A 23,108-nucleotide genomic window follows, 5' to 3' on the forward strand; every position below is an offset into this window, starting at 1 on the left:
CATTGGATATTGAAACGATGGTAAAGTGTATCAATATCTAAAGGCAGATACAAGAGAGACAGGTGTATGATTAATTAGTAGATTGGGGACTCAGTTCTTGTTTTACTTGGCAAGATTTGTATTTTGGACAATGTGTGTCTTTATTTTGAAGACTAAATTTGGTTGCAGAGTGATTTGCATAGTGTATTTCCATTCATTTCATAAAACTTTTTGTACTTCTCCTCAGCCCCCCTACACACACCTTTTTGGATTGGGGAAAATTGCAACAATCCTTATTGGTGGAATGACTGTAATTCAGATGATTTCTCTTACATTGATGGAGAAAATGTAGTTAGTCATGTTAGTTTTTTATTTTATAAAGCATTCATAAAGACATCTAGTTTTTTTTCTGCACAGCTAAATAAAAATTATTTATTTAGCTGTGCAGAAAAAATGAGTGTATGGAATGAGAGACAGCTGTTCTTAGAATTCACAATAGGGGGAAATAGGAGACCACTCATGTTTGTTTGTAGATCACGCTACCAGCATTGTCTGCATGTGCTTATTGTGATCGAAAAGCAGCGCTACCGTTGTTAGCAGGGCTAAGATATTGTGTGTAACTGTAACAGTCCCAGCCCTCCAAACTGTGTCTCTGGGCCTGATTCAGCACAGTTCTTGCCTGCTTGTAACAAGCACAGATTGCTGTGTGTGCCCAGTGAGCTCTAGGAGTGAGGGTAGTACAGCTTGACCCATCTCATAGATCTGGCATTGCCTGGCTTTCTTGCACCTTGCATCTTGTGTAGTCTTTTGCATCTCTTCAAAGTGAATGTTAAATGCCCCCAAATTAGAATGAGCTCCAACTCCCAATGAGAAGAATTCCATGTCCCAAACTATTTCTCTCCTCTGACAGTGAGATGCCCTTACCTTTCTAGATCTGCCTCCTTTGCTTTGAAGGTGTGTGTGCATAATCTGCCAACCTTTAAATTACTTTTAAAGTTAAGATTACACTTTAATTTGTTTTTAAATTAGAAATTAGAAAATCCCTTGTGGAAATTGAACCTGAAATCAACTCTAGCTATTACCACAGAGCATGCTGATACCCTGCAACAAGCATTAAATCAGTGGTGCGCAACCTGCAGCCCACAGGGATGTGCTGGCCGCTGCTTCCTGCGGCTCTTACTGGCTGGGAACGGCGAACCACAGCCACTGAGAGCTGCGGGCGGCCGGGAGAATGTAAACAAATTGTCTGGCGGCCCACCAGTGGATTACCCTGATGGGCCACAGGTTGCCCACCACTGGATTAAACCTTCAAGAGTGGGCCTGCTCTTTTTTGGGAAAATTAAGACCAAAGTATATACAGTCAAACCTCGCAATAACGCGCCCCGCCATAACGCGAAATCGCATCTAATGCGATTATAGGTTGGCTCCCCTTTAAGGCAGATACAACTTAGATAATGTTTTCACCCCTCGTAGCCATGAGGCCGAGAAGCGATGTACTGTATCGGTGGTCCCCAACATCATGGCAGGGGAGAGAAGCTGCAGGCCCGCGCCTGACGGGGACAGAGAACACCGAAGCTGTGGGTGCCGGTGCTCTTTGTCCCCAGCAGGCGCAGGGCCGCAGCCTCTTCTCTGGCTTCTCCAGGGCTGTGAGCGCTGATGCTCTCTGTCCCCGGCAGGCACAGGGTCGCGGCTTCTCTCTAGCTTCAAGAGGAGCCGCGGCCCCCCGCCTGCCGGGGACAGAGATCTCTGAGGCTGCGGGTGCCGGTGCTCTCTGTCCCTGGCAGGTGCAGGTCTGTGGCTCCTCTTGAAGCCAGAGAGAAGCCGCGTCCCCGCACCTGCCGGGGACAGAGAGCACGGCGCCCGCAGCCTCGGAGTTCTCTGTGCCCGGCAGGCGCGGGGCCGCGGCTTCTCTCCCCAGCTGGGCACTAGGGGCACTAGGCGGCGCACATCAATGCACCGCGTTGGGGACCACTGACAAACTGACTGGTTTGAAACCCTGCTATACCATGACCCTGGATTTATCGCGATGGAAGTTTTTGGACCCCAAACATCACGTTATAGCGGGGTTTCACTGTACCTCAAAATTGGTAGCGAGTTCTGTGTTAGTGTAACTTAAATAACTAAAACAGTTCATAGATGGGCAAAAGAATTTTGATTCTCAGGAATAAAATAAACAGTTGATAAATGGATGATGGTGAGGAATTTTAAATCCTGTAAAACAAAAGAAATTATTTAAATAAGGGTTTTTTTGAGGCTTGCAAATTAATTAATATCAGGAATCTTAAATTCAAATTAAATCCCACCAATTCTTTTTGTTTACCATCATTAATTTATTTCTTCTCTCCAGTAATACTTGGTCTACAAAATTTCATATTTAACAAGAGAAGTTGTTAATATTTTAAGATACAATAGCATTTCAATATCAAGTTAAAAGAAAAAAATACATTTTAATGCCTTGGCTGTGCTTTACAATTCATCTCACAAATCCATGTTGAAGTATTGATTATGTAAAAACAACAAGGAGTCCTTCTTCAGATGCATGGAGTGAAAATTACATCTGCAGGCATAAATATGCTGCCTGCAGCTGTAATTTTCACTCTATGCATCTGAAGAAGTGCGTTTTTTACTCATGAAAGCTTATGCCCCAATAAATCTGTTAGTCTTTAAGGTGCCACTGGACTTCTCATTGTTTTTGTGGATACAGACTAACCCGGCCACCCCTCTGATATTGATTATGTGATCATATAAACTTGAAGGTTGTTCTTTCTGATGCTCTCTGGCTGTGTTTTTTTTCTTACTGTCTTGCTTGTAGAGAAGAGATTAACAGGATGTGATGTAGAGATGGGGAAGGGAGCCAAGAGTAGTTTAATTCAGAGTTGTATACAGGGCCGGCTTTAGGAACTGTGGGCCCCAATTCGAACAGTTTCGATGGGGCCCGGCAGGGATGACTAAAAAAAAAATGTAAAAAAACACGTGCGGTTTGTATTCACCGAGCGGTGCTCCGAGTCTTCAGCGGTGGGTCCTTCACTCACTCCAGGTCTTTAGTGGCACTGAAGGACCTGCCGCTGAAGTGCCACCAAAGACCTGAAGTGCCACCAGGTGAGTAAAAATTAAAAAGGTGCCTCTAGCCAGGGAAGGGATTCTCACTGGGTGCAGGGCCCTCCTAGGCGCGGGGCCTGATTCGGGGGAATTGGTGGAATAGGCCTAAAGCTGACCCTGGTTGTATACCTTTCTCTTTCTTCTAGTTTCATGGAAGGAGGAAAACATACCTCTGTTAGGGCTGGTCTATACTGGGGGAGTATCGATCTAAGATACGCAACTTCAGCTACGTGAATCGAAGTATCTTAGATCGATTTACCTCGGGTCGCTCCCCGTGTCGACTCCGCTACCGCCGCTCGCTTCGGTGGAATTCCGGAGTCGACAGGAGCGTGTTTGGGAATCGATATATCGCGTCTAGATGAGACGCGATATATCGATCCCCGAAAAATCGATCGCTTGGACGTACCTTTAGGCTTGGTTGGATTCAAATGAGTTGTTGAGCCAATGAAAGGATCATGCCTTCTTGGGTTGGTTTTAGTAATGTCTTAAACCCATGACTATGTAGTCTATTAATTCATGTGCAATAGAGTTGTAATTTTTTCCTCAATTTGATGGTTATATTACATTTGTGGTAGGAAATTCTCAAAACATCTTAGAGTTTCAACTTTCTTTTATTTGATCAATTTTCTGAAATATTCCCTTAATTCCATAAGGGTTTAATTGGAGTTGAAATTCTGTTTCCAGTACGTGCAAACATCCTTATGTCAGCTGTAAAAGTTTTCAGTTATCAAACTAGTCATTTTTACAGCTTAATTTAGTATCTTTAAATTTAAATAGCTATTCAAGAAGGCATTTTCTTCTCTGAACAAATTTTGGAGAGTGGCTCTTCTCTTTCAGCGTTTGGTAAAGAAATTGCTTAAGTGTTATCAGATAACTAATATAAATATTCCAACTCTAAGGGTTTCTTGTAATACCCAGTCTAACAAAGTCACTGGAGTTCATGTTTGTACATGAAGTATCTTACCATTTACATAGTAATGATATTTGGAAGATATTACATTAGAAGCTTTGCATTTAGATAAAATATTTGCAAATACATATTTTCAAAGAAACTTACTGTCTCAAGTATTTAAGTAACAACCAAGGTTTGCACCATTGAGAGGAAACCTGAGTTGGATAGAAGTAACCAACATTTTCTGTGAAATTTTCCAGCCATGAATATTTTTCTTAAAGTTCGAAGACTTTAAATTGCTTATAAAATAAATTCTGTTCAATATTTCTCTAGCTCTTTGCGGTGGTTTTGAAACAGTTCCCCCCCACCCCCAAAGGAAAATACAATTTCATGACTTTTTGTTTTATAACTCTAGCAACACTTCCCCTCATTCTTCTTTGTTCCTAAGCAGAACATCCTTACGTTCTTTTAAAGTCAGGACTCTTTTTTTTTTCTAAAACATATTTTGTTTTCTTGAGATAAGATTGTGTCTTGTTTTCTGAGAAGACAATTGTGAGGTTTGTCCACCTTTTGGCCGAAATGGTCCTTATATTTATGACTTGTTTATAGTATGTCTAATACAAGTCTTTAGCTGCAAGTTGTACATACTTTACAAAGTACATATATTAACCAGTGCCTGTATGCATTCTAAAAATAGCATAAAAGAAAATAGCATACAAAATTAAAACAAGAGAGAAGTTATAAAAGCTGCTTTCCACATACACTAAGGTGTAATAAATATGGTTTTACGACCAAAGTGGTGTTATCTTCTCTGATACTTGTCTTGTCCCTGCAGAACTGAAAGCAAAAGCCTGCTGCAAATCCTTTATATTAGCCTGACACTTCCTTAATAAAATAAGTATCCAAAAACATGAGCAAGTGCTTTTAACTGTGCTTGATCTCTGTTCACCCTACCCATTGCTTATCAACCAACTCCTCTGCTACTGTCTTACATTACTTCAGGGTTGGCCTCTTTTATTAAATACTTAAGGGGAGGTCATTATTTTGCCTGTGATGCTCTATATCTCCTGTCCTCCTTTCTTGTAAACCATTGAGTCACTTTCTCTTTAGGTTTCAGTTTGCTTTAGTTTATGACAAATCTCAACCAACTTTCCTCCCCTAGTTCTTGTCTCTCTGCTCTAAATGTGATGAAAGAATATTTCTTTCTATTATTATTCATATACTATAAATATAGTTCCTTCCCCTCACCTCATCAAACACACATGCACATATGAACAAATCTAGGAAAGATTAGTGAAGAAGGAAGGTTAAAATGATGGACTGGATTTGTGACTAGGTGTGTATACCCCACACTAGTCAAGACAGGGTTAAACCCACATTATGGACAGCAGAAGTCCTGCCCCCTAAGCTGCACTGGGCATGCTCCAGATGTTGCAGCAGTATAAAGGGAGGAAGCCCAGATCATTCGGGGCTGGATGCAGGAGGGGAAGGACCTGTACTGGAAACTCCTATTGAGGAGTGGCTATGGCCCCTGCTTGCAGAGACTGGAGGCCCAAAGAGTCGGCTTGGACCCCTGCGACCAATGGAGCCTCAGAAAGTGACTGGTGCGGCGGACCCTGGAGACCCCAAAGCCTCATGGACTGCCATGCCAGAGACAACGGTAGGAAGTGACCCAGGGAGGGTGATAGAGTGGTATCTCCCACCCAGATAAACTCAGTGTGTTTCAGTGGGATTCCCTGCTGAGCCAGTGATGGACTGCTCTGCCACTGCCAGGGCCCTGGGTCAGGGCCTGGTGGAGTCGGTTGGGCCTGGACCCCCCTACCTGGGCCACCAGCCACCCTTGCTGATGGCCCCTCAGGTGCTGGCTACTAGGCCACGCTGCCCTGCACCAGAGGGCCACACTATTGACTCTGGCTACTAGCCCACGCTGTCCTGTATTGAAGGGTAGCTCTATTGACTCTGGCCACTAGGCCATTATTCCTGGGCACCAGGGCTATTACCTTTATGCTGGTCCATAGACACCGGGGTGGCAAAGTCAGAGACGGATAAGTGGACTTAACAGTGGTGTCCTTATACCCCCTGGTATCCCTCTTTTGGGCCAGGGTGTGCATACACCACCAGAGCCCTAAATAGGAAGGTGCTGCAGCTAATATTACCCTAATCTATCAGCAATGCAAGAACCTGTGCCACTTCTCAATCACTGAGAGAGACTGTTTTGCAATATTTATCCCAGTCAGTTAAATCCTTGAGAAATAGAGGTTTTGAGCCTTCATTACTAGTTTATATGTAGAGGAGTTGATGAATTAGGATGCATCAGACTTGAGATTTTGCACAGTTGCTCTGTTGTGTTATATTTTAGCTGAAGTATGTTAATTTCCCAAATTTATGCTGACAGTTTATTTACTGTAAATTTCAAGTACTTCTTGGGGAAGGGCTTGCTGTAGCATTTCCCTTCCTTCTTTTCTGTTTCTTTGCTTTTGCCCATATTTCCTTGGACTTGTATCATAATTGCTTTTTCTTCTGGTAAGGAGGATTGGCTTTGGGTAGGCGGAAATCTGTCCTGGACACCTTTCCTAAACATTGTTTCAAACACACAGTGAATTTTGCTATTAAAAAGAAAATCTTTCCAGACCAAGAGAGAAGACTACTAACGGTAGCGTTTTTTCAGCATTGCTCTCTACTTGGAACTGCATCCCTGCTGTGATTAAAGGCACGAGGAGAAATGAGCATGCTTAGGTCAGTCATCTCAAATTTTGTAGTTATTTTAAACTATGAATTTAGAAAAACCTACAGTGTCACTATCAGCATGTTCAGTGTTTGTAGCTTAGAGACAGCATAAGGTTAGTCTATAAATAGAGCTGTTTAATATTATAGGGTGGCAATAATAATGCTACAGTTGTGGATGAGAAAGCACATTTATTCCGTGCTACGTTTTCAGGCGCTTCCTAAAAAAATGACCCATTTTGGGCAGAAAATTCTCATGCTGCTTCATTTTTCTCATCACAAAGGTAAAACAATTTGTGTGTGAAAAGTTTTGATATACTTTATTTTTCATGCTTCAGGTATTGCATTTTTCAATAAATAAAGGAATTTTTCAGAGGCTTTTGATCACATTCTGCCTTCTACTGTATAGTTTGAAATGTAGCTATGACAGGGGTCTGCACTTATTGCCAACAGATAGATGTTAATTCCTGCTTAGATCTCATACAGTGGATAGAGTAGAGAAATGAAGCAGTGCTGAGGGACTGAATGCCAATCAGGCATTCAAAGGAGATTCTATAAACCAGCTTCCCTGTATGGGCTGCGGGAGGGCTGTATGTGTTCCACCTCTAGCGCAATCAGGGACCTCAGCATCACTGTTCGCTCCTCCATGAGCTTTATTTTCCGCTCCTTCCTGTCTCCTCGCCTGGCTATCCATTTCTAGTTTCTTGTTTATTGTCTCTCTCCACGCTCTGTGCTCACTATTGGCCTGATCTGACGATTACAACAATTTGTGAAACATGTGGTCCTTACTCCATCTCGTTCGCCTCCTTATCTGACAGAGGTGCTCTGCTGTGTGTAGGAGCTGGCCCTCAAGGTACATCTGCCAAAGCACAAGAACAATACACAGAGTCAGTATTGTGTGTGCACTCATGGTCTTGAATCATAGAAGTTACATACACCTCTTTCTCACTTTCCCTTGGCAAGCACACAGCACGGCCAGAGCACTAAATGTGGTGAATTTGGCCTGGGGGTGGGGGTGCAGGACAGGACAGGACAAAGGGTCTGTGTGGTTTCAGAAGGGGATCAGTACAAGCGCCTCGGGATGCTATTCTGAACACTGGGACCATTTTCCACAGGTGGGGGGTGATCGAAGCTGAAATCACACTACTGAGGGTAACTGAAGATGTAAGGGTGCGTTTCCTGCCTGCGTGTGGCTTCAGAGCAGGTCCGTATGCCTGTGTGCCGCTTTATTTCCTCCAGAAGTAATTGCTGATTGGCGCAGCAAAGTTCCTACGATGGAGGAAGAAACAAAGCAGCTCTACCAAGGAACATTCAGCAGAGGATTGCAGAGTATCTGCAGGAAAATTTCCTAGAGACCGCTAGGGAGGATTCCAAGAGATCTTGGTGTGCATTAACAAACTTTTCTGCAGAGCCCCATTGCATAACTGCGGAGAGGACTATGAAGCAGATGCAAACAGTACCTAGTATTGTTAATTTCGATTCCTTCTCTCATGTGCATCATGTAACAAAATAAAGGACACCACTATCTCATGTAACCATGCACTATCCAAGAAAAATAAATACTTACCAGAGCTCCCCTCTCCTGTTTCAGCCGGACTGCTGGGTCTGGGAAGATCCTTCCAGAGACAGAAAGAGGTCTTGGCTCGCCATGGCACCGGACAAGCCTGTCACCTGTGCCACATCCTCCTCCAACTTGACCTTCTTGTCCACCACTTCGTCCTCAGGGTTGACTCTGCTGGCTGCTGCCTCCAGTCCCACTGAAGTATCCACGGGGCACTTGGTGGTGGAGGTGGGGTCGCCACCAAGGATGCCATGCAGCTTCTTATAGAAGTGACATGTTTTCAGTGCTGCATCAGAGCAACGGTTGGCATCCCTTGTCTTCTAATATGACTGTCTTAGCTCCTTTGTCTTAGCACACCGCTGCTGCATGTCCCTTTCATGCCCCTTCTTCTCCATGCCACGGAGGTGTCTGCTCAGAGGTGTCAAAGTTCCTACGACTGGATCGGAGCTGCAACCTTTCAAACTTCTCTTCCCATGCACCCAACAGATCCAGCAACTCCAGTGTACTCCACATGGGAGACTATTTGCTGCAGAAAGCTGGCATGGTCAGCTGGGAAGATGTCCTTCCTGTTTGCTCAGTATGTGGAATTTCAAAAAATCATGGGGCTTTTAATCGGGAGGGGTGCATGCCTGTGTACCTGGCTGCAGAGCAAGAAGTAGAAACTGCTTACCAGAGCGCTCATGATGAGCATTGTGGGATACCTCCTGGAGGCTACTTATGGTGACATAAGCAAGTACTGTGATACTGTGTTTCTCTAACTTCGTTGCAAAAAGCTCTATGCCGCTTGCTGAGGTGGGTTTATTATGTCAGCATAGCAGGAGATTTAAATTGGCTGGAGGTGTGTACACCTCCACTGTTTTGTTGATGAAACTTGTCAACAAAACTGTGTAGTGTACGCAAGGCCTTAATCTGGAAGTTCTGCTTACTGAATCAGAATAACTCCACTCTGGGGGTACTACTTCACACCTTGCTCTGCTGGGGGAATCCAGAGGAAGCAGTGCAGCCTTATGGGAGGGACAGAGCCAGGGGAACTGTGAGTGTCCTTGACCTCCATATGGATGCTCCTGCTCCTGTTAGCATGGTTAAACCAGGGATAAACTGTGGCTCGGGAGCCGCAAGTGGCTCTTTAATGTGTCTCCTACAGCTCTTTGCAGCACATGAATTAAAACAGTGACTTAATTACTAACCAGTCTAAGTTATTAACCAATCAGGATGCTTTTACTATGTTATTAACCAATTGTAGAATACTTGTCAGTCATTTTGCTGTGAAAATAATATATATATATATGAAACCATGAATTCACACTACTGTGACTCTTTTGGGTAATGTTGATTGCTAATTTGGCTCCTGAATCACTGAAGTCAGAGTATTACTGGGTTAGAGCAAGGGAATGGGAGCTAGGATTTTGTTCTTGTTGCTCTGTTCCTTGTATTGCCACTGACTTGCTGTGTAACCTTGGACAAGTCAGTCAGTTTCTCTGTGTCTCTGTTTACAGTTCTATAGAATGGGCAGAAGTGTTCTGCAATATTTTGCAGGGTGTTGTGAGACTGAATTCACACAACTGGGTTGTGAGGTATTTTGGGTCTTTAGGATGAAAGGTGTTAATTAAAATATTGTTTCTTCTCTCTTTGATTAAATATTTAAAGAAACTGAAAAAAGATTCTTTGGTTCTGCTGAAGCCTCTTTTTAATTTTACATCAATACTAGTTGGAATTGCCTATAAAGTCAACTTTGAATTGATTTTATGTAGTAATGTGGCAGTGAACATGGGTAGAGTCGTCTTGCTAATACTCTAATATTAATTTTTCATCACTTCCCAGCTTTTGTACAATATATGTATTAGTTGGGCAGTACTACTGAATCCTATGTACTTGTCATGTGTATGCCTGCTGGGTTTAAAATTGTGTGGATTTGTTTGTCTTTTTGTTTGGAAGAATCGGAGGGATGTTGAATAGCATTTTTTCTTACTGTTTGACATATTATAGAATGATGTGTACACCAGAGGGTTTGAAAAAATGCCCACTGGATGCTCAGGATCCCAAAGCAGAAACAGGTATAAGCTAGGATTCTCCAAGGAGGGTTAGTTAGGCATCTGACTCCCACAGAAATTCAATGAGACATGGGCATCTAACTCTTTCAGGTCCCTTTAATACCCTAGCCAAGGTGTTCCGTTATTTTTAGAAACTGTTTTTAATTTTTTCCTGTTGTGCAATGTTTAATTTCTTTCCTTTGTTCTTCTGTATTTAAACAGCTGTGTATACACTACATTTTTGCCCTAAAATTTCCCACCATTGCTACCACTAGCACAGCTGCACTAGTGGTTGCAATAGTGCAGACCAACCAATAATATTCTGCCAATCACTTTGTCCTGCTTAGAGCAGATTTGAATGTTGCAGTGGTTAAAATATTGGCAACTACCAATCTATACAAGTACTCCCACCACTGCTGTTCCCAGTGAAGCTATACTAATAGTAGCGACAGTGGGGAAACTTCAGAGCAATTACTGTAGGGTGGGCAGGAGTTCACTATGTATGCAGGAGCCTCCTAGTTTCAGTTTCATATGTTAGAAAACCATAGACAGACATTTACCCTCAGTGTGACAATTAGTTTGTGCCCAGACCTTAGACTTTGAATGTGTTACTGGACTTTTTGAACCAGATTCTGGATTCTGGGCTGCAGGCCAGCATCTGTCAATTTGCATTTCATCGTGCTGTCGGTGTGCCATCCTGGGTGCTAGACTAGCAACCATTCTGATGTGCCAGGATCTGAATTTAGATAATGTAATTCACAACCATAGACTGTGCAAGCCTCATTTAGAAATTATAGTCTATGTCCAGAAACACTGATGGAGCTAGGCAGTGCAGCCCTGGAATATATTAGAGCTAATAGGCCAGATTCTGTGCTGTGATAAGGGGTACTTGCTTTAACTCATCTTTGTGTTTATATCCCTGTTCCTGAGGCCATCCTGGCAGTTGGCTAGTACCTGACATGCATTTGAGAAGCCTTCTGCTCTAACTTATACCAGCTGCCAGTGACTCTAAGAGGTTATTTTGACAATCAGGGATCAGCTGGGCATAAGGAAGCATGTAACAGATGCAGAGGCATATAGGGTGGATGTTGACTGAAAGACAGAGGTCTGCTGCCAGAAGCACAGGGGGTCTGGGTGGGAAGGAGGCACTTGGGAATAGGAGAAGATAGTAAAGCAGTAGTGCTTCCCTTCTTTCTCCATCCAGCAAAACTTTAGAGAATTTAGGCTCTTAAATTTTAGAGGGAAGCAGGGTTTGAGTGGGATACAAAACGAAGTTTATAATTCAGACTTAGTTACAACCTTGAATATGGAGCAACTGGGATCATTCCATAATGAAGATCTGAATTCTGTAAATCTGCAGGAAAGTGACATTCACCTGAAAGACAAGCTGGAAAGGACATCTGAGAATGGATTAGTACTAGAGTAAAGATTTTGTTTTGCTGGATCAGAAATTGGTCTTATGTATCAGAGCTCTTTCTCCACTGAAACATCGAAAACCAGCCTTGCCAAACCTACTCCATTATCTTCTTGGGAGTGATATTTTTTTGATAGGTGAGTAAAATATCATTAGTCTTATTTTCTTCCGTCATCATTTTAGTAAAGTTTTGAGCCTGGCTGGTAAAGTTACATGCCAGTTTGCCTTCACACTACGGACATTCTTACACAGAATTGTATGAGTTGTCATATTGGATTAACCCATTGGTGCATGTAGTCTGGTATCCTGCAGAAAATGTGTCTAATCCCTGATGCTTCAGATGAAGATGTGCCATTACTTCCTCCCCCCCTCTAGAAACACCCCCTCCAAAAACCAAATAAAAACTCAACCTCGTAATGAACCTTGCCAAATATGCAATGCTGTGTATGAGCATGCAGAAAAGTTATTCATTCCTTCAGTGATCTTAAGCACAAGATTTAATTACCTTAAGAGAAGTGGGTTTTTCTTATTCTGCCTATATTTGTTCTAAATTCACTTCCTTTTCATTTAGTGATTCTTTGTTCTCAAGTTAAAGGAAGGGGTAAAAATCGAGAACAAGTCACTTTTCATTATGCCCATTTCATGTACTGTGTGTTGGTTAATCACGTGAACGGGGTCCATGCTTGTATAACTGAACTGACTCTTAAAGAAATACTGCACTTAAGAATCGAATTATGTGCACTCAGCAGACTTCTTGGTGCCTCCTGCAAAGTTTTCCCTCTGGCAACTTGTGTTCCTCTCTCAAAGTTATAGGGAGGTTGCTACAATATCTTTCATAATTTAAAATACTTAATTCAAGTTTCCTCTAACTCCTTTTTTCCAGACTAACCATCAAGTGAAATCTGTAAATCAAGATGGGATGTCTTTCTAAAAGATGTACTTTAGCTAAACCAGAAGTTACAATATTGAACTTCTGCAGAAATTAGTGGTCTGTAAGTCCTAGGCTATCCCTTGACTCCTGCTTTGTAACTATAGTTCTATTTCATGTATAAATTGTACTGAGCCAGTCATTTAAGATGCTATTTTAAATTAAGAGTGTGAGGAGTGAAAATGCAGGCAGTTTTTGAAAGTCTGTACTTTCCATTTTTTGTTTCAAGGATTCTACTCTAAAGTGCGTAGTTGGGAATCTCAATAATAATAATAATAATACCTAACTCTTATTGAGCACATTTTATCCATAGATCTCAAACTGCTTACAAAAGAGGTATCATTTCATCAATATCTACTATATAAGATGCAAAATTATCTTTTTTTAAACATGCAATACATGTCAATATATGCTAATATAACTAAGAGGTATATACTTTCTGTATGAGGCATTTATGAAATAGAAACCAAAATAGAGTCTAGGCCATTATAACACCATTTCAAATGGAGAGAACTAAAGTATACAGATAAAATGATTATTTGCATTTCTAGGTAATTATCTGCAATAAACTATCTGTTTTGCTGAACAGAACTCTAATTGGTGATAAGGGGCTAGGAAGCCATTTCTATTTTAGAGGCAATGAAGGACTGTCCTGGATAATAGTTTAATAGAATTATCAATACTTTCTGAAGTAATGGACTGTAGTATGACTGTCGTGTCCATGCTACAGGCTGAAAGAGCGCACAATAAAGAAAACATGAGACAGCCTAAGGCGGTATTTTATATTCGCTTGTGATGGTAGGAATGTGTTCTGTAAATTTATTAGATTTACCAGACACAAGCAGCATGGTTGCTGGTTTACTTTTAGGGGATAAGTGAAAAATGTATCTTGCCAATATTTCTTCTCATTGTTGTGATTACTGACTAAAGCTGATGTTCCTCAGCATTTCCCTTGCTTTTGACAGACAGGCTAGTCTTGTTAATTAGCACATTTTCTAGTGTTTTATTATGTGAGCTTATACAAATAGAAATGGGCATAAGCACGTGCTGCTGTAGCATATTGCTTTATACTACAGTCTTCTAGTCTGGTTTTAGCTTTTAGTGTACTAATTCTTAGACTGCAAGCAGAATACTTCTCCAAAGTATGCATTTGGCTGTCGGTCTGAAGCATGCTGTCACTCTAATGCTAGCCTCAGGGGTAGGGTCGGAGCAAGCCAATAAAAGTCTGGTTGTGCCCTAAAAGTGGAAGACCTCTTGGAAGCAATTTTTTTTTTAAAAAGGCTTAACACAACTTTCAACAAAAAAATGTACTTCAGATCTAGTTAAGGGGTGGGAAGAGCCCTTTTGGAAAAGGGATGCATGGAGGGGCAACTATCCTTCAGGGCAATCTTGAAAGGACTAATCTTACTTTTGTACCTGTTTCTGATCTCTGATATGCTGCGAGTATTGCAGTGTAGTTTATAAGAGCAGCGTTTACTTGTGAAAAGTATACGTCACAACATTTGTCACTGCAGAGCTCCTAACTTTCCCCTTTGTGCCCCCTTGAGGACACATGCTCATTGCCATCAAATATTTTACATGCAAAAACTAACCAACCAAAACAATATTAACACAAAGACAGGATGTACAAAAGATAAGGCTTTCATGAAAGTGTGAGCACTCCAAAATTGCAGGTATTGTACATACTTTTTATTTCTGGTTAATATTTGTGTACACATTTAATATGTTATATGTATAATGTGTGTGAGTTCCCAAGGAAGTCTCACCTCCAACCAGAGCTCATTCTACCTTATTTAGGTAACACATCTTTATTTTCCCCCAAACAAGCATTCCTTTCATAACTAAGGTGACAGGTACCATGTTCCATCACTTTTTGAAACCCGACCAGAATGGTAAAACTAGTCAATCTGGATCAGATACTAGTTTGTGCTAAATTATATATAATCTTTCCCCCAAATATACATGAACATTGAGCAATATTTTCTTTTAAACCTCTGCTTCCAGTATTGCTTAATCAGAGTGTTTTGTTTATTAAGAGTTAAACAGGCCTTAGAGGTGTACAACTTTAGAGCCCTTGACTCATGTGGGCTGAAAGGTTACACAGCAGCAATAAGACTTAGTCAGTTTAACATAACATTAGCTCATCACATACCTGGATTCATGTGTTATATTGTACTGTCTCACTGTAGCTACAGAATTTAGCAAAATTAGAAGAATTTAATATATATCGAACATTCTGAAACTGTTTACTATCCGAGTGTCAATGTGTTACATGAGCTTAGTTGTAGGACCGCACCTGACTAAAAATGTTTGAGGTGTGCTGATATGTCAGTTTTTATTCTGGTATTACTTTTTTCTATCCATTCTGCTACATTAAACAGGTGAGGATTCTATTCTTTAACTGTAGACAAAAGAGCGGATAACTAGTCATCAGCCCTCTTTTCATTTTTGGCCTGATATAAAGACTGTTGAAGTCAATGGAAAGTCAAGGGGATCTCAGCTGACCTGGGTTGAAAAGCAAAAGACTTTGGATGAGATAAACTTCTTAAAACAGGAGGTTAACCTGTTATCCTCCTAGAGGAATTCTGCACCAAAATTCTGTGCACAATATTTTAAAATTCTGCATATTTTATATGTCAAAATAACACAGTATAATCACTCTGGTTTCAATTATTTCTGTAATTTATTTAAACTACAATACAATGGATGAAGAATGGGAGTAGGAAGCATTATAGGAAATCCCCAGCCCCCCTGGCCTAGTAGTCATGTATTTTAAGCCTTACTGTGCCTGCTCTCTATTTTTTATTTGAGTGATTTGTTTTAAGATTTCTGTTTATAATCTAGGCTCGGAGACTTTTTGGATAGAATTTCATCATTTGTGGGATATGTTGTTTTAATAATAGCAAAATACCCCTTTTAAATTATTTTGCTGCAGTGTCATGACTCTTTGGCCTCTGTTTTTCCCAACACAGAGTACATCTGAATGCCCATCTTGGCACATGTGTAGTTTGTTGTACAGATCTGAGCATAGATCTGTAAAAGATCTTTAAAAAGCCATGTAGTTTGTACACAAGAACAAAAGCAAGAGCAAAACAGTTATTAAATGGATTCCCTTCATGAAAATTTGTATTTAATTATCAACATGAGAGACAACTCCTATTAATTAGGTAAGGCAGTTTGTCTTCTACCATATCTTCTCAAATACCCCTACTCTCCTCTGTAAAAATATAAAACAAAAGGAGAAACCAGACACCAATTTGAATACATTTTTGGTCACTGCTGACTTGAGCAGAGTTGAACGGGTTGCTTAGAGGTGAGAGATGCCTCGTGCCAGTCTGAGCCATCTAGTTCCCAAACAGAAAAATTCTACCAAAATTGTATAGTTGTGTACGCACTGTACCATACTCCCTTTGACTTTTGAAGTGAAGATGTCATTAGCCTGTCATTTGGAAAGAGATGTGAGCAAGGGTTCTGAAGCTATTCTGTTCTGTTAAAGGGCTATCAATTATGTCAGAGTCATTAGCACAAAGTAAACACTATGGGCTGCACCTTCAAAATTTGGCGCTCCATATTTGTATGTAAGACAGGAAAATTTTTAGGAACATATGCAGAGAGTAACACATATCATTAGACATGTATAACATTTAAACGTGAGAATTAATACATGCATATTTATAATCGTTTCTTTTTTGTGCTTCTGCGGCGCTCTGGCCACTTTTTTTTTTTTTTTTTTGCTTGGGGCGGCTGGAGCCACCTTATGATCGCCTTATATCCAAATTCATGTTATTGCGGGGCACGTTATAGTGGGGTTTCCCTGTATAATGTGTGTGACTTAACATCTGCATATTGCTTCAGCTTTAGAAATCTGTGGTTTGTCATCACATTTATCCTAACTGAAATCAAACAAAGCAGGAGTGCTTCACATTGTCTTACAGCTATTTTAAAGTGTTTGTGCAAATACAACATACTTAAACTATATATAAAGCCATCCCAAAACACCTTTAACCACATTCATAATTGCATGAAAGAAATTCAAGTACTTAAAAATTATAGAAGCAATTTAAACTATTTGTCTTTCCATGCAGAATTCATGAATTTTAAATCTGAAACACTTTTTGGGGGGCATTTTGCCAAACAAAGCTTCTTTTTTTTTGTTCTTATTTTTTCTGTGATATGGAAGCATGACTAAATGCATGCTGCCAGTGTAGTAAAATATTTAGGGCAATATTTGATCCTGATTCAGAGTTGATTTTTTAAAGTTTTTGCCAGGCATTTTGATGTGTATAGACAGATTTTTAAAAACACTTTAGTATGTGAGATTTCAAATGTTATAGAAATACAGTATTCAAAGGCCAAAAATAAACTAAGAAGCAGGTAAGGTAGAAAGTACGTATCAGTCATATAGGGTAAAACAAAAGAGTACTTTATAAGGTTGTTGTGATTATTCCCAAAACAAGCATTAATAACCCAGGAAATTCAGAGTTATGGTTACTCTTAAGAAATATAAACATATTAAAATATGTAAATACAGAATTCAGGCACTTAAACAACCTAAACCAGTGGTGGGCAACCTGCAGCCCGTCAGGGATATCTGCTGGCAAGCTGCCAGACAGTTTGTTTGCATTTGCATGGCCTCCTGCAGCTCCCAGTGGCCACAGTTTGCTGTTCCTGGCCAATGGGAGCTGCGGGAAGCAGCGGCCAGTAAACTTTTAACAGATTACAAGTTCTTACTTAATGTGTGTTTCCAAAGAGTCAGTGCAGCTGACACGCTAAGGCAACTGCTAGAAAAATGTCAAGAACAAGGAAGACCTCTCTATATGACTGCCCTAGATCTTACAAAGGCTTTTGACCTGATCAGCACAAAGGGCATTTTTCAGTTGCTAGGGAGAATTGACTCACTCCGCCGCTCCATGCTTAGTTTGTGTCAATCCTCTCATAATGACACGAAGGCTATAGTCCACTATGATGATCAATCTAACAGTTTTGAAATCTGCATCATCATCTAACAAGTTAGAATTAATGCATGTGTGATAAGGCAGGGCTTTTCCCCAGCTGCCAAATGACTCATTGCCATACCCGTCATCTCTTTGATGCAGTTTTATTGTCCATCTTAACAACAACACAACAGGTCCCCAGCTCACATCTTGGGCTGTCCCTGTCAGCTCTCCCAGAGAACGTCGGCAGTCTTGCTTCCAGCTTCTCTGTGGCTCTCTCTTCCTGAGCAAGTTCTTTCTCACAGTATCCCTGTCCCCTTCCAGATTTGTTCTCACTGAAATTCCTTTTGACCATTTATAGCCCAGAAAAAGTCCGACTCCCTTAATTGATGCAGTGGGTTACACCTGCAATGGCACAAGAGTGCTGGACGTACTTCAGTCACAGGAGCCAGTCACCCTGTGACAGCATGTTAGTGTCTGTGGTCCCAGGTTATATGAAACTGATTTAATAAATGTTCAACAAATGGTCTCACTTTTTTCCCCTCATGGTGATGGGAGCATGCATAATATTGCACTACGTTATTTAAAACCCTGACATTTTCGTATGGTTGGAACTTACCAGGAATTCAGTGCACTTTGCTGAGGATAAAAGTTCCAGTTATTGAATCTAATAACAAATCATGTAAACATCTTAGATAGACAAACTGTAATAAGTGAAACCTTATAACCCCTTTTTCAAGAACAGAGACAGCTAAAAGGTCTTTATTTACCATAAATTAAACAGAAAACTACCTTTGGGTTTCTGCATTTTGATGAATACATTGGCATATTTTTTCTAACTTGTTTACTTTTAGAGGCTTAATCATCAGTTTTGGGTACACACATTGCCAAAAACAAAAGGAAGAAACAGTTTTAAATGTGCTTCTATAGCAGTTACGCTTTATCAGTTATTCCTTTATAATGAAATCCTTTTTAATGCAGATACCTGTCTCTTCCATAATTGACAGTCGTCAAAATCAGAGATGGAAATGGTATGACACAGGCTTTGAATCATTTGACTTTGAAGGTCTTCATGGTTTTCTGAGTACTTGGAACAGAATTCGGACACCTGGGTCTGTGCAGCCCAATGTTATAATGCCATCCTTGCCTAATGAAGGAGGTAGGCAAATTGATTATAGAACTCTTTTATTTTTAATATGGCTCATTAATGATGGTGTTTCAACATGCTTGTAACTATTAATCAGTCTGAATCAAAGTTTACTAATACTTAACTGACTAGCAATTCACATTGCTTTTGTACTATGGTTCTTCAGTTAGGTGCATTATTTTATGTATTGTGGTATCGTTGACTGTTATAAACATTATTTTTCAAAGATAACCAAGGAACCTCTTGTCTGACCTTGAGTTCAGAACTGCCTTACCAAAGCACGATTAAAAGAAAAGTCAGAAAGAAGAAAAAGAATGGAATCATCACTGCAAACGTTGCTGGCACAAAATATGAAATTGGTAGGAGGCTACAGATTCTGCTTATTTTTAATAGCTACTGGTGTGTGTGAAAAGGGTTTGAAATCAGACTGCAGGGGTAAAATAAAAAGTAGAATCAGGAAGGAAAGAGAACTTTCACTGTGGTACGGCCTGATCCAAAATCTACTGAAGGTAATGGAAAGACCCCAATGACTTTAATGGAGTTTGGGTCAGGCCCATAGTGAATTAATGCCATTCGTTTTCTTTTTAAACACAGGAATCTTTCTATGTTGTGTTATAATATATATCTACTGGTCTTGCATGCTTTGTGCACCATAAATCCTGTTTGTTACTCAAGATTAAGCCTGTTATTAAAATATCAGCAACCAAATAATAAAGCTTTAGGAAAAAATATCAATTATGAGTTTAGCTAAATAATTAGAACTTACACCTTTTTTTACTTAATTAAGATTTTAATGTCAAATTCTCTAATCATTACATATAAGTATCTCTAAGAAACTAATCATGTTGATGCATTTCTTACACTTGAAGCTAATTAATTTTATACATGGCTTCATGAAGTGTGTGTGGGGTGGGGGAGAGGTGGGGAAATACAAAACTAGATTACTATTTCTTAGCTTCGGATTTAAAAATAAAGTTTTTGGGAATGACATTTTAGCTTTTTGGAGATGGTGGTGGCCACTGCTGTTACTTGATGAAAACTGAACAATGACTATATTAAAAATATATTCTCCTATTCATGTAGCAATCTTCATAGTAGGCTTTCTCTGACATCTCTCCAGAGACAAATGGGCCAGTCTCCAGATACAAAGCATTTCCTTGCCAATGGAGGTCTCCTTAGTGTATGGCTCAGGTGGGAAACCCCTGTCTCCTTATATCTCCATCAACCTATATCAGAATTTCAGGAAGTGGTCTAGGAGAGTATAAAATTATTTCTGGACCTTATGATATCTGTGAGGCCTGTTCAGCTTGTTACCCATGTGGACTGATGGTCCAGTGTCTTCTATGGGCCCAGAGTTTGAATTGGAAGAAAAAAGGTAGTAGTGGAATTGTTCTGAAATCTCTCTGCAAAATAAGCTCTATCCACAGATGATGGTGCATATGATCAAAATATATGTACTCTGCTGGGCTCTGTGGGGTTATTTTCTCTTCATTTGGGGTTCAGATACATCCAAGGGTGGTTCTGCATTCCTTGGGCTTGATTTCTTCCCTTGGTAGGACTTTGGTGCTCTGCTAGACATATCTCCTTGCTTAGGAAAAGTAAGAGGATGTATTGAGCCAGCATAGGAAAATGAACTGTGACTCAGACTGTGAAATTTCTATAGCATGATTCTCCCTCTCCTTTCTAGAATGCTCTGGTTAGCATTGAAACAGTTGACAAATTTAATTTAGATTCCCAGTGTTCTCACTTAACAACCCACTGCAGCTGCACAGTTATGAGGGCTAGGTTCACAGTTGGAATGTAGGTGCCTAACTTAAACTTCAAGTGCCTAAGTCCAACATTTAGGCACAATTGGCGTTCACAAAACCACCACTCAACTGCTGCCTATCCCTGTAGGTGCTTAAAGTCTCTAGATACCAACATTTTCACTGGTAAAATCTTCTAGGTGCCTAAATTTCAGCACTGACCATGTGCGCAGCTACCTAAGTCCTGACACCTCCCAGCAGCTCAGCACCTTACTTATGCTTAAGCCCCAGCCTTTGAAGCCTGATCTGAGCACCCCTAAACCTGTTAAAAGATGCCCGTGGTGGTGCTCCCTTTATATGTGCATTTTTAGGTGCCTAACTCTCCCCAGGCATTGTACAGGGAGCCTGGGAGACTAACTCCGGATAGATGGCAGAGTTCCTAAAAGTTAGGTGCTGCAACACTGACAGCCTCTCTCTCTGTCCTTTTTGTGAATCTAGCTCTTCATTTAAAATAATGCAACTTTTGAGTCTAGAGTACAAAATGGCAGCTTGCATATGCAGTGTCTCCACATTCCATCAGTTAGATTCTTGCCTTTTCCCTGGGAAAGGAAGCCTCTCAGCTGCTCAAGGAATGGTAGCAGGTCAATCCTGTTTCTTCACTCCCTTGCCAATTCCTCCTTACTCTCACTTGGTATGATGGAGCCAGTTTTCCCAGCTCCCTTCTCACTCCTTCACCTTCTAGCACAAGCAGAGACAGACCTGGATCCCATGGTTTGCTGAGTTCTGGCATACTGCCTTCAGCTCTCCTTCAGTCTGGGCAGGCAGACTGATGAAGTCTTTGGACAGAACAATCCTCCTCCACCCGATACAAGAATTTCAACAGCAGGTAGCCCCAGTAGCATATAACAGCATATCCTCTTCCATTCATAGTGACTGCTCTTCAGTGGGAAGGAGTTGAAGTGCAGCCATATTTAGATGACTGGTTGTTAGAAGCCAAAGTCCAGATTGCAGTTCAGTAAGCGTGTTTCTCTTCTTTTATCATTGGAGTTTATCATAAATCTAGAATACTCTAAAACCAGCCTAGGATCTAGTCCTTCTTTTAATTGTGGTCTTCATTGTGTAAGCAGACCCTAATCCATCAGGATGGATGGGAGCTGGCCCATTCTGCATTCAAGACTATTTGCTGCAGTTGGGAAAACTCTAGTCATGGATTTGTTCACCATGAGCCAACAGGAGGGTTCTCATGTTAAACAGCTAATCCAAAGAAAGAGGAGGACCAACAGGCATGGATGCATCATCTATCTCTGGTCATGATTCTTGGAGACATTTACTATGAATCAATGGGAAGGGGAAAAATAGCAGCACTCTTCCAGACTTTGCCTACTGACCAAGCTCTGCCTGCATCCCATACCAGAATGAGTTGCCACTCACAGCTTCTGAGCCCTGGTAGGCTTCCTGGTCTTGACTTCCCTTGTGTGTACTGTGCATATCTTCATACTATGACTGCTGCCACTCCTTTTTCTTGCATGTTTTTGATCAGCAATAAGATCACTTAAATTTTGGTACTTTAAATGTTCATCACTGGGATTCAGTGTTAACACCCAGTGAGGTCAGTAGGGATATTGTATATCTTTCAGAGCTATTGCTAAGAGTCACTTATGCCAATTGCTGAATGACTATGAGTAGGAAGCTCTTTAAAGCTCCCTACCTGTAAATCCAGTCTCTGTAAAATGTTCATATAGCAATACACAACCTTCTATAGAATTTTCTAGAGATTGCCTTGTATGGTTTTAATTAGTTAAGGTCTTTGGCTGTTGAAATGACTGAATGTTTCTAATCTTAAGTGAGTTATATAGACTTTTGATAGCCATGCAAATACTCAGCTGGCACTTTGGCCACTAGGCCAAGTTTTGTCACAAGCTTCAAATCCAGAAACTGGACAGTCTCTCTCTGGAGAGAAGATATCAGAGCAAGTCTATTGTGCAGATTGCTGAATGAACAGTTTTTAAAGAAATCATGCTTACACTCAGGGAAATCTCTTCTCCTGCAACATTACTTATGTGTGGCACATCCTTAGACTTATTTTTTTACATTAGAACAATGCACCAATTTGTATTTGTAAGTATTAGACCCTTGACTTAAGGAGCATCCTTGTCTGCTGGCCTCAGTGACACCTATAGTCATTGCTGCTGTAAAATTAACATATGTAATTAGAAAGATAGACTCAAATGGATTTTAGACTAAGTGGATTGTTACTAAGCTATTTTTGTACAATTTAGAAGCTCTTAGCAGTTCCCACTGCAGATTGCACTTTGCTCCCAGCTACAATGACACTATAATTAGTTATGCAATAGACAGATGGAGACTGTCCAAATTATCATAAATGGAACAATATGAACTCCATTAGCTTGTATGCTAATATTGTTCTGTGGCCAAGGGTGAATTTGTACTGAAAATTAATATTATGTTTTACATTTGGAAGATTTGTTTCAAAATATTTAAATGTATCACTTTTGTGTAGTTCGTTTAGTAATAGATGAGCTGGGGTTTTTGAAGACAAGAGATGAAGATGAGACTGCTAATCTCATCTGGAGTGATTCTGCTGTGCAACAAGACAAGATTGCTGAGCTCCGAAACTACCAGGTAACATGCAAC

The 23,108-nt window shown here is 40.6% G+C and overlaps 1 protein-coding gene across 9 annotated transcripts in view; it reads left to right on the forward strand.

Annotated features, from left to right (window-relative positions):
• The window catches only part of TTLL7 (tubulin tyrosine ligase like 7), a 131,155-nt gene that overhangs the window by 33,790 nt on the left and 74,257 nt on the right, over positions 1 to 23,108 (forward strand). For 6 of the 9 annotated variants that reach the window (XM_030572990.1, XM_030572991.1, XM_030572995.1 and 3 more), the window contains 3 exons: positions 18,543 to 18,720; positions 18,936 to 19,067; positions 22,975 to 23,096. In XM_030572990.1, the coding sequence (XP_030428850.1) occupies positions 18,543 to 18,720; positions 18,936 to 19,067; positions 22,975 to 23,096 (432 nt within the window). Of the gene's footprint in view, positions 1 to 11,645; positions 11,837 to 18,542; positions 18,721 to 18,935; positions 19,068 to 21,631; positions 21,900 to 22,974; positions 23,097 to 23,108 lie in introns of those variants that run through there. The other 3 variants (XM_030572992.1, XM_030572997.1, XM_030572994.1) reach the window with 3 other exon arrangements.

The sequence above is a fragment of the Gopherus evgoodei genome, chromosome 8 (assembly GCF_007399415.2).
Source record: "Gopherus evgoodei ecotype Sinaloan lineage chromosome 8, rGopEvg1_v1.p, whole genome shotgun sequence".
Taxonomy (NCBI): Eukaryota; Metazoa; Chordata; order Testudines; family Testudinidae; genus Gopherus; species Gopherus evgoodei.